The 12,158-nt window shown below is 32.7% G+C and overlaps 1 protein-coding gene across 4 annotated transcripts in view; it reads left to right on the forward strand.

The window, feature by feature from the left end:
- The window catches only part of LOC126827754 (atrial natriuretic peptide receptor 2), a 215,537-nt gene that overhangs the window by 174,196 nt on the left and 29,183 nt on the right, over positions 1-12,158 (forward strand). For all 4 annotated transcript variants that reach the window (XM_050557269.1, XM_050557271.1, XM_050557270.2 and 1 more), the window contains 2 exons: positions 7,730-7,814; positions 10,120-10,246. In XM_050557269.1, coding sequence (XP_050413226.1) covers positions 7,730-7,814; positions 10,120-10,246 — 212 coding nt within the window. The remainder of the gene's footprint in view (positions 1-7,729; positions 7,815-10,119; positions 10,247-12,158) is intronic.

Below are 12,158 nucleotides of genomic sequence, written 5' to 3' on the forward strand. Positions count from 1 at the left end.
TAAATATGAATAATTGTATTGTAGGCATATTTTTAAAATAAAAAAGCCATCAACCCCAAGAAAAACAACCCCAAACTCCCCCAAAAAACTGTTATAAAACTAACTTTAGAAATTCCTGCAGGAGTTTCCAAAGGCTTGTTAGTGTTTTGGTGTTGATCAAAGTCTAATAGTTTTAACCCAAAATAGATAGTGATGGCAAAGACATATTGCCATTCCAAACACATACTGTCGCCATGAAGTATTATGATATAATTGAGCACTGTGGCCGTGCAAATCGACAGTCGATAGTAAATTACTCTTGGAGGAACAATTAAACGATTTCCCTTGAGGAAGAAGATGGCCACAGTTTTAATGCCTGTTATAAATTGGTGAAAAAACTTGAGATAACCCAATCTATTTGTGTGTCGCCGGTTTAGGTTAAGGCGGTATTATATATATACGATTCAAATCCCGCATCTTATTGACATGGCGCAACGTCAATTTCAGACCAATTAGATGCTTGGTATTCCCCTGTGTAATTTGGCTTGGTGATTTGCTAGCACATTAATATACGTTAGACAACACATGACATTTTTGATTGACAGGTCTTTACAATTCTGTTGACGTACATCAGCATAAACTTAACGCTTGTCCATACGTAGATAATCACTGAGATTTCAAGTTGGGTCGGATCAATTAAATATCACTTAATCCATAGACATCTGATTAACAGCTTATCGTTTAACTTGAATTAATGATTGAATGAATACAATTCTGTCAGGTAGAAATTACCACAGATCCTGACGTGTTCTGAGTTTTGAATAGTTAAACGCATCGCTGAATAGGTTTTATAAATTCATGGTGTTATGCTATATTTTCCAGGTTACCAGTATGACATAATGTCTACTTATACGCCAGGGAATCGTATATTGGAATTTTTACAACTTCGTGACAAACATTATGCGACATCCAGACCAATTATTGTGATATTTAGATTACCCTAAAATGTTAATACTCTTGCATTAAGACATGTCAATGCCAATTGTCCATAGTTTTCTCAGAGGATGTTGTCTAAAGTTGTAAACATGATAATATATCTTAGATTATTTCCATTTTGTAGGGACCTTATATTTTACTCAAATTTATGTTCATTTTGATCTTAGGGATTTTGAATGAATTACATATAAATGTTTCATGAATTTTATTTCTTTTTTAGAGAAACAAAGAGTTAAATTCAGTGTTTACTTTATGATGTAAAATTTGATCAAGTTTTGATTATATCGTTCATAAAAAGTAAACTCTATTTTTTAGTTACACTAAGCAAAATTTGCATAGACAATCAATTTGATTGTCTTCATTAGCTCAGCCTGTGCAGAAAAGTAGAACGTTAAACCCCATTTCATTTTATTTTATAGGCTATTTGGCTGACTTTGTAAATTCTGAAAGGAATTGAACCATTTTTGGACTGATAATCTTTTTAGAGATACAACCTTTATAATGTCAATATTGTTGTTTGAAAGCGATTAAAAATCTGTCAAATAATTATCATAGATTTAAAATATGATTCTCAAAATATCCATGTTAAGTTTCCAACACTGGCAACACTCTATAGTAAGTGCAAATGGATATGATTGAAGTCCCACTTTCAATATGATAGCACCAGCAAGGTCAAAATTTGATTAATTGCAAGAATTGGTTTCAAATGCCAGATTAATATATTATTTATTGGAAACATATTAATTGGTTTTTATTTTTGATACATATAATTGTTTGATTGAGCTGGATATGAATTTGATGTCATAATATTTGGTTCCCTAAGTTATTTCTGCCTTTAAACCACTGCGATCATTAAGTAGGAAGTTTATTCTGTTGAGCTGGATATAAAATTGATCTCATAATATTTGGTTTCACCAGTTGTTTTGACCCCTGGGATCATTAATAAAAAGGTTTCTTCTGTTGAAAACAGGTAATTAGGATATGTTCTGTGTAACATCATCACTAGTGAAACACATTTAGATAAATATGCTAATTCTTACAGCTATGGTATATATAGCAAGCGCTTTATTAATAGAGGGTCGGGGTACCCAGAAATCTCCTTCGTCTTTGGATACAAGATTAATTTGAAATAATTAATGTTTGTATGGTGTATAATCTATTGTGAAGTTAATCCATAGACATTAAGGTATTAAGGATTATCAAGTTAATGTTACTAGGAAACAATGCATGAGGTATATAAGACCTGAAAATTGTATATTAAAAGAAGGACCGCCATTTTGTTATCAGATAAAATTTATTTTTATACCTTTTTTTTTAAATCGAATTGAATCCAAGATCTAACGTTTGTATTTTGATGTTGTTTTTTAGTAAAATATTAAGTAATCAATTTGGGTACATATTAGCGTGGATTGAGCCATGAGAACTTTGATAATTTAGCGAAAGATGCAAATGGCCCTTGTTTCACTGTTTTGAAACTTGTGAACGCTCTAACGACAATAGTTATAATCTTATCTGTTTAAAGTTTATATGCATCATTTAAATTAGTGAAATAAAAAAGCCTATTGAATTTCAGCAATATGCCTTTATTACGTCTAGAGTTATGGCCCTTGTTTCACTTTCTTGAACCTTGTGAATGCTCGAAAAACAAAATTTATCATCCAATCTATATGAAATTTATTTGCATTATTTAAATTAGTAAAACGAAAATATCGGTTGAATTTCAACAATTTCTATTGATTACGTCTAGAGTAATGGCCCTTGTTTCACGAACCTTGTGAACTCACTAATGATCAAAGTTATAATCCGATCTGTATGAAATTGATATGCATCATTTCAATTAGTGAAACTATGACGCTTTTAAATTTCAGCAATTACATCTAGAGTTATGGTCTTTGTTTCACGTTGTTGAATCTTGTGACCATAATGACAAAAGTTATAATCCGATCTGCATGAAATTTGTATGCATAATTTAAATTAGTGAAACGAAGAATTCTATTGAATTTCAGCAATTTGTGTTTATTACGTCTAGATTTATGGCCCTTGCTTCACTTTCTTGAACCTTGTGAACGCTTGAAAAATGAAATTTATCATCCAATCTCTAAGAAATTTATATGCATTATTTAAATTAGTAAAACAAAAAAATCTGTTGATTTTCAGCAAATTCTGTTAATTATTTCCAGAGTTGAGGCCCTTGTTTCAGTTTGCAGAATATTGTTAACCCTCAAATGACGAAAATTATAATCTGATCTGTATGAAATTGTCTTGTAAATGCTCCCATTACCTACAAAAGAATAAATATGTGAAAACCCTTTTTGACCACTCGGATGCTCTGTCCAGCTGTTGCAAAATGTGGACATACCTTACATTGCATCTGCTTGTTAATATCTATTATTGAATAATTCTAGCAAGAACAGACAGCTCTTTATCTAAATCTTACATAATGCTTCTTTAACTTATATACTTGTAAACACAGTGTAAGATTAAGATCAACAACAAACAGTCCAGACGAAGTGGGAGGGTTGAAGAGAACAAAGCAGATGTTTTTTTAACTGACTGACGTCATTTGTATTAAGACATATGATATTGATTTGTCTGAAAACAAAACTCAACTGGTTGTCTATTCAACAAGAATTACTATATCGATACTCAAAAATTTCACATCTAAATAATTTACAACATTTTTATTATCGGTATATTGGAATGGTTGTGTGCTGTCATTAGCACCACCCAGACCTTTGCCATATAGCATCCTTAAGAATACTTGAATAAGGCAATGATTACTTGCTTGGATTTCTGGAAGAATTTCACCCATCTCTGCAGAAGTCATCAATCCAGTTAATAATGATGATATATGTTTCTGTATACAGTTAACGTGCTGATACAATTACTGCTGTTGAACAACTTCTCTATCTTATGATCTGAGAAGATGATTTGTATATCTGTAGCAGAATTTGAAATTGTAATATGAATTTGTAGAATACTGGTAGCCATAAATTTTAACACTTGTCTGTAACTGGTGTATTTATCTTTGCCAGTTGTCAAATCCATTTTCTGCAATTGAAATATTGTTAAAGTAAATGATATGTGCAAGATACAGCAAACAGGAATGCAGTAATGCCAAAGGTGCTATTATGAATATATAGTAACAGTTATTTTTTCAAGTGATTATTTATGTTTGTGGTGTATTTTGAGTTTAATCTTTATCATGTTTCAGACTTAAGTCACATGAACAAACCCTTGTTGAAGTTTCAAATTTTGTGCATCTAATTTATAATGATTTATGTGTGCCAGTGTTGATTGATTGGCATTGTTAAAAATGTTAATGTATTACACAAACTGTAATAGCGCCAGTGTTAGAGTTTGTTACACAAAATGTAATAGCACTGATGTTAGAGCTATACAAAATGTAATAGCACTGATGTTAAGAGCTATACAAAATTTAATAGCACCAAAGTTAAAGCTATACAAATTATAATAAGCACCGGTGTTAAAGCAGTACCAAATGTAATCACACAGATGTTAGAGCAATACCAAATGTAATGACACCGATGTTAAAGCTATACAAAATGTAATAGGACCCATGTTAGGATCTATACAAAATGTAATAGGACCCATGTTAAGAGCTATACAAAATGTAATAAGACTCATGTTAAGAGCTATACAAAATGTAATAGGACTCATGTTAAGAGCTATACAAAATGTAATAGGATCCATGTTAAGAGCTATACAAAATGTAATAGCGCTAATGAGCAACGAGTATTGGATTTCAGACACACCGTGAATACATTATTCAAACACTGCATTTACTAAAAGTTCACAGATTTTAATTTGGACATATTATGGGGTTTCATTGATTTCTTGTCATAGTTCAGTATGAGTCATTTGTATTTATAATACATATCTCATAAACAATTCTATTTGTACATTTTTCTTTTTGAATTGTATTGTCAACAACATGTAGAAGGGTTTTTTTTACATCAATATACTGGCAAATCATGGAAGAACATGATTCTTTTCAATATAATAACTTTCAATATGGTATTCCATATTCTTTTTAATTTCTATTTACAGAACTTTCAAGATTTTATCCGAATCAGTTTCCTTACATCTTTTATTTATTGCACGACATGGAAGATAATATTATGAGAAAGCAAAAGCTAACGTAATAAAAAGCTAAGGTGGTTCTAGCTTTTATGATTGCGTCACGTTTAGTGATATTTTTAATCAATCTAAATGGTGAATAAGTAATGATAATATTCCGATACAGACTAAACACTATTGATCAGGGATGAGAGAAAGGAAATTCCAACACCAAACTTATTAGACCAGCTTTCAGTTAAATGATTAAAGAAAGTGAACTGGTGTCATTTACGAAGATATGTTAAGAAAAGGTGTTCGTGATTAGGTTATGTTATTATTAAATATAAAGAGATTTCTCATGAGTATTTAACTATTACCTTTGATTCTTTAGTTGATATTTTCTAACTTATTCCACAATACTGTAATCGAACCTACCTTCTATCATAATAAACTTTGACGGACTTTCAGTCGATTGTGTCAAAGTCCTGGTCCAAGGCCTACACAAGTGGCTTTTGACGTCATTCATTCGATTAACCAATCAATGTGGGGTTTTCATTAGAAACACAAGTTTTGCTTTGTTTTGTTTTGTTTTCTATCGCTACGAATGTCTAGCCATAGTTCCAGGTGCCAGACGATAAGAACTTGACACAACAGACCGTTTGATTGGCTAATCCCTCACATCACTCAGAAGTAAAAAAAACAAAACGAAATATGATTTGTGTTTTAATCAGATATGGACTGGCTTGTCCATAAAAGGAAAACATTTCTTTCATATAGCAAGATGCTTTGTATTAGAAGATGGTGATTTATATACAGTTGTTAACATCTAATCACACTTGGACAACTCCTTTATTTTCTTCAAAAAGTGCTATCCTTATTTATTGCCTTGAATTCTTTATTTTGTCACTGTGAATGTGGTCAAGGCATTTAAGACCGGGTATTTGACTGGTGTAATTCTGATCCTCACTCAATTCGAGAACACTAATTTTTGTACGAAAATAAGCTGTAGAACGTTAAGACACAAACACCCTTGAGGTGAAATAAAAGCCATACAAGAGAAATATATATATATTATACGATATAATATACTGTTGCACAATAAAAAAAGCACCAAGTTTATAAATGTATCACTATAAATTATTAACTCCTGCAATTCTGATTGTAACAATATCAGATGATGACAATAACGTCATGAGAATGATGTTTTCACGATGGTATAAATGCAACACAGATCAATTTACTTAACACAAAAAATTAGATTTGAAAGAATGTAGAAAATCATGATTTTATGGTTGCCGACATGGGGTATAGAATGTGGTTTATAGAGCTAGGATCAGTACGAATCCCACACGACACATCATTTAAGGCATGTATGTCATATACTGACTAGTAGTTATCGGCAGCAATATTACTGTGATTATACATGTAGAAAATGATTTACACAGAAAACGTAAAGCAGAAGAAACCACTTTGTCTTCAAAAGATTATCATGTTCATGATTCTGTTTGATGAATTGGGAGCAGTGCTGGCTCACTAACCACGATATCCAGGGTTTCATTGTGGTGTTGGAAAAGAAAGTTCCCAGGGATTTTGTTGAGTGATTTCCCTTGCCAGTGGTGCAGGACAGAAGTCCTGTGTACACACTAGCGTGCCCGTAAAAGATCTCTTGACAGTTGGAATTCGAAATAAGAGTAGGCCATAGTACTGCTTTGCGGCACAATGTCCCTCATGTATGGCTTATAATCCAAATCAGTGCAGAGAAATATTGTTAATAGTATAATCTGACAAGGTTGATTATCGTCTTAGGGTGCTTGTAATTGATTGGCAAGGAAGCAAATCTAGATTCTCTTCCCAACTTCAAATCACAAAAAAAGTTGATGATTAGAGCACAGTTTAAAATAGGTCCATTTACCGGGTACCTCCTGAAAACTTGTGAAGTTGAACCTTTTTAAATAAAATGGTCTTCAAGATCGGAGTGTCCCGACTTTACATGTAGAAGGGAATATTCATCCACAGAATTTTGACATTCATTTATAAGAGTTTAATGGTTTCCTTACTTTCCTACTAAGTGAAAGATTTTCAAAAATTTCCAATAATTACTACAGAATGAAAGTTATCTTTTCAGTGCCTGTATAATTATACAATTTGTTTATGTTCATGTAGTTATTGCCCTTGATCATGTTTTAAAAAATTCTGACTGGACTCTCTAGTGACTAAAGTTACTTTTTGATTGATTTGAAATTGTTACAAAGTTCATGAGACTGACAGCCTAAGAATATTAATGATTTTAGATTAATTGAACAGCTAAATTTATCATCTAATGACATACATGTTTTGTATAATAAAGGTCACTATCAGGAAAAACTAGAATCCAATTAAATTTTAATCATTTCTGATAATTACTTCATGGCTTGTTAGTCTTGATTAGTAACTTATGGACTGCTCAGACTAATTAGCTGTGGGTGTATGTTTGATGGCCTGGCAACCTATCCTTTTTAATGTTGTAATAGTGATGACAAAGGTTAGATTGTAAATGGAACATTAGCCTACAAGTGGAGTTTTTGAAATATATAAATTATAAATTAACATTTGAATACTTATAAGTTTATTGTATTTAATATATATAAAATCCTATACATTTTTAAAAAATAATCTATTTTATTTCTTATTTCAGAACCATTTCCAGAATATGGTATTGTTATAATTGTTCTTGGTTCAATAATATTATTAGTATTGATAGCTACAGTTTTTATATATAGGTAAGTATACCTGCTTGTAAATTGGTGACATTATATTTATTTTATGCTTAGCATCTGCAATATGATTTATATGTTGGTATCTGTTTTATCTTTCGACGTTCAGTAGAAATATGACCATGTAGCATATGTGAGATTAGGACACTAACCAGAATGTCCTATGTGAGTCTAGAAGAATAAATGACCGTATGTTAGACTCAAAATCAATCTGATTAAAACACAGATCCTATTTCGTTTCTTTTTTTATAGTTCAAAATTTCGTTTTACTTAGTTTAAACAATATTTTATTCAACAAACTGAACTGGATTGAACAACAGGCAAAAGGCCTATATAAGTTCTCTCCAAACATATAAAACAGTTATATCTTATGTTTACAATAGACAATGGTGGACATATGTATAGACAGTGAGTTACAAACATATACATTTTGTTCTACTTGTCTTCGCAACACTAAATCTGGAAAAGTTGTTATATAACAGGCGTTCTAGTTGATGTGAGGAATTAGCCAATGAAACGATCTGTTACTGCAAGTTTTTGGTGTTCTCTGCACGGAACTGTGGGTAAACGCAACCTCCCAGTACAACTGATCAGATCTTCATGTAGTGTAGGCCATCAAAAGTATAAAATAAAAAAAACGAAAATATAGATCTGTATTTTAATCAGATTGAATCAAAATTACTTGTTGATGAAACATTAAACCTCATTTCATTAGAGGTTGAATACATCTTTCGCCTAATGTGCATGGAGGGCCTGACAAGGACAGCTGTCTATTTGTTCAGTCCTGTGTACTCATTTACGTGCACGTAAAAGATCCCTTGGCATTTGGAATGGGCTATACTATATACTGGAAAACTACCAGAAAACTACCGGAAAACAGCATGTTATACTGAATGCCGGAAAACACCGGAAAAACACTAAATACTGGAAAACACACTAAATACCGGAAGACACCCTAAATAGGTAACTCGGAACCTGGTCCTCTGGAAACCCTAACCCTAACCCACCGCTGATCCTCTGGAGAACACCGGAAAAACCTAACCCTAGCCCTAACCTTAACTCCGCGCAAACAGAGGACCAGTCTCTAGGATACCTATTTAGGGTGTTTTCCGGTATTTAGTGTTATCCGGTATTCTGTATAACATGGTGTTTTCCAATAGTTTTCCGTTGTTTTTCGGTATATAGTATTGCCGTTTAGAATTCGATATAAGAGTAGGCCGTAGCGCCGCTGTCTGGGCAAAATTTTCCTCATAGCACACTGTATGGCATATGCCTGTCTTTATTAGCCCAGCCGGAGCAGAACAGTAAGGTGTTCAACCCAGTTTTATTTCATATCATTTCTCCTAAGGTAGAAACTAAAGTGAAATATTCTAGACCCCAAGTCAGTTGCTTGTTGTTATTTATTGCTCGAAAAATTAGAAACTAATGTCCCTTGTAGTCACTAAAGGTGTCTTATTAAACTTTGTCTTTCACAACATGGATGTTTTTTTTAAGTCAATGAAATATTTCATCACTTGTAAATTTGAAATAAACCTGGGTAAATGTCATATCCACAATAGACAAGCCATTATTAATCTCTTCTCATCTGGTGATATATGACACATCTTTTGTTCATTCTAGTCGGTGCAGAACAGTATAATGTTAAACCACATTTCATTTCATTTCTTTTGTTCAGAAAGCAGAGCTAGGTTTTAACAAGTGAAAAAGTGAAATTATAATAGAATCTGTCCACATTAAACATATGGGAACACTAGTTGCTTTATAAAAACTGTAGTGCCATTGTGAATTAAAGCAGAGGGAGAGAAATGGGGTTTTAAGTCCACTTGACAGAAACTATATTATTTTGGGACTAACAAGATTTTTTTTTGATGATTAGCTTGCGCATTTGGGTCTTTAGCAGTGGGAAGAAACCGGAGGACCTAGGGGAAACTTACAAGGTTGGACAGGCAACCCTACTCCTTGTCACATTTAAGTTTGAATTGAAACCATGTCACTTGGCTCAATGGCAGAGCTAATGATCTAAAGTGAATGCGTTAGACCACTAAACTATTTAGTGACAAACTTTATGAGGATTTGAAACATGTTGAAGGCATTATTTTCACATTTTGCATTTCCTGAATATAAGATAAAGATAAGATGTTTATTGCATCAAAACGTCCATGAAGGACAGCATACATACATATACACTTAGACATAGTCATATACATTCAATAATACATATATGTGTGAGAACACTACCCTATTTCTTATTTTGCACCTACATGAACAAAAATTATTTAGTGTTGTATAGAGATTGTTTTATTTATTAAAGACATATAAAACTTGAAGCAGAGCTAGCCGAAATGAACTGGAGAGTTAGATGGGAAGACATTATTTTTGGATCACCTGAAAAGAATCATAAGTTGGAGCGTCAGGGAAGTCGGATGAGTCTTAATAGGGTGAGTGGAAACAATGACCCATTCAGACCCGGATGGACAGCAGTGGGGTGCAGAGGTTTGGTGATGCCTGGGAGGGGGGGGAACTCCTTGATTGTATCCCCCAAAACTCAAGTATAGGGCCCAATAAATAAAACATCAATATATATATATATTGCAGCGTAAACAAAACAAAGCAGTGCGGATCGTAACACAAACACCTTTGAGAGACGATATCGCCCCTGTACTTAGGTTACTTCACTAGCTTCCATTTCAAATGAGAATTGTCTTCAATTTGATGTCTCTTAAATATCAATGCTTGTGCGGTGTAATGCCATCTTATCTGATAGAGCTTGTGGTACCGTACATGCCACCGAAAAATCTAAGATCAAGTACAAAGAACAACCTTGTTGTCCCAAAATATCAACTTAGCTCCTTTGGAGACATTTTAAGTATGTCAAAACAGATGAAATCAATTTTTTATTCAAATTAAGTAAGGCAGTTTGTACAACAAAGTTAACAGCGATCATTTCAAATTTCATAAAGATTAATTTCAATCTTTGATTGGATGCCCCTCTGAAATGAATGCCCAGGGCCATAGCCCCCTCTGAAATGGATGCCTAGGGCCATTTCCCCTCTGACCCCCATCTCTGAACACCACTGACAGACTAGGTAACAAATATACCTACAGATATACTTCTAAATCCAAACTAAACAATGTATTGTTACTTAAATATAGTATAAATGGAGCTTCACAAAAATTATTCCTGCAAATAGAACAAGTAAGGTGACACTGTACATTAACTTTGGTGCCAGGCGGCGACTATAGATTTCCATTATTTGCCCTGTATGTAAGCTTTTACAATTCTGGAGAAAAACATTTCCTGGCACCAACATGACAAAATGGCAATAAAAATTGAAATGTGGCATTAGTCATGCCATAATCTATTATATTGATGGAACCAAGTTGGTAAATATATCCTGCGAATCAGCAAGCTCGTATCTGATGAGATGTCAGCAGGTCTGTAGGTTGAACTAATGTTTTCTTAATTTAGGACAAAATACTCATTCATCTTAGCGTTTATCACGATCTTCTAATTAACCACTAGGACAAATTTGTACGAAAGCCTATTTCATTAATCATTGCCGATACCGTGGAAAATATTCTCATATTTATTTTCGACATATTTATGACTTTTAAAACAATCGATGATGTAAGCTGGCTATATAAATTACTATGATTAATCACCCAGACTAATTGATTTTTATAATGAGTGTGTTTTTGTAACACAACCCTTGTGTCTTTCGTGACTCCTAGACAAATAAAAATCATCCATGGAGAAAATGAGGAGTTTTGTATATTGTATTTGGAAACTGTTACGATTATATATCATAAGTATCTGTGCTGAAAGGTATAAAAAAAAGAAAAGGTATTTTGTTTTAGAAGGATTGAGCTTAAACTGCCTCCTGCACAATACTGCTAACTGCAGAGAATCGTTTAATATAACTTCTAACACAATAAACATATTAAAGAAGGGGTATTTACATCCTAATGTGTTTATTGAGCATACTCTGCCTCCTGCACAACACTGCTAACTGAAGAAAGTAGTCAGTATAACTTTTAACATAATGAAAACATTAAAGATTAATCAGTATTAATAGATGTTTTAGCATCCTGGATTATTGTTTTATTTAGTTTTCTAGTTAAAGATCACCTTTATACGATATATATAGCTATGTCGAAATGAGACATATCGCAGACCCCTTATTCTAGATATGGAAGGAAAAATGTAAAAAATTTACTTTTAAGCATATCCGCTATCTCAAATATGACATTGTTTGGTTTTAATTCCCCAAAATGTAACAGAAATGCATGTTATTGAGTCTTAAATTGTTTCACTAATTTTCAAATGTTTTTTTCTTGAAATTAATATTG

The sequence above is a fragment of the Patella vulgata genome, chromosome 7, assembly GCF_932274485.2.
Source record: "Patella vulgata chromosome 7, xgPatVulg1.2, whole genome shotgun sequence".
NCBI classification, from domain to species: Eukaryota; Metazoa; Mollusca; class Gastropoda; family Patellidae; genus Patella; species Patella vulgata.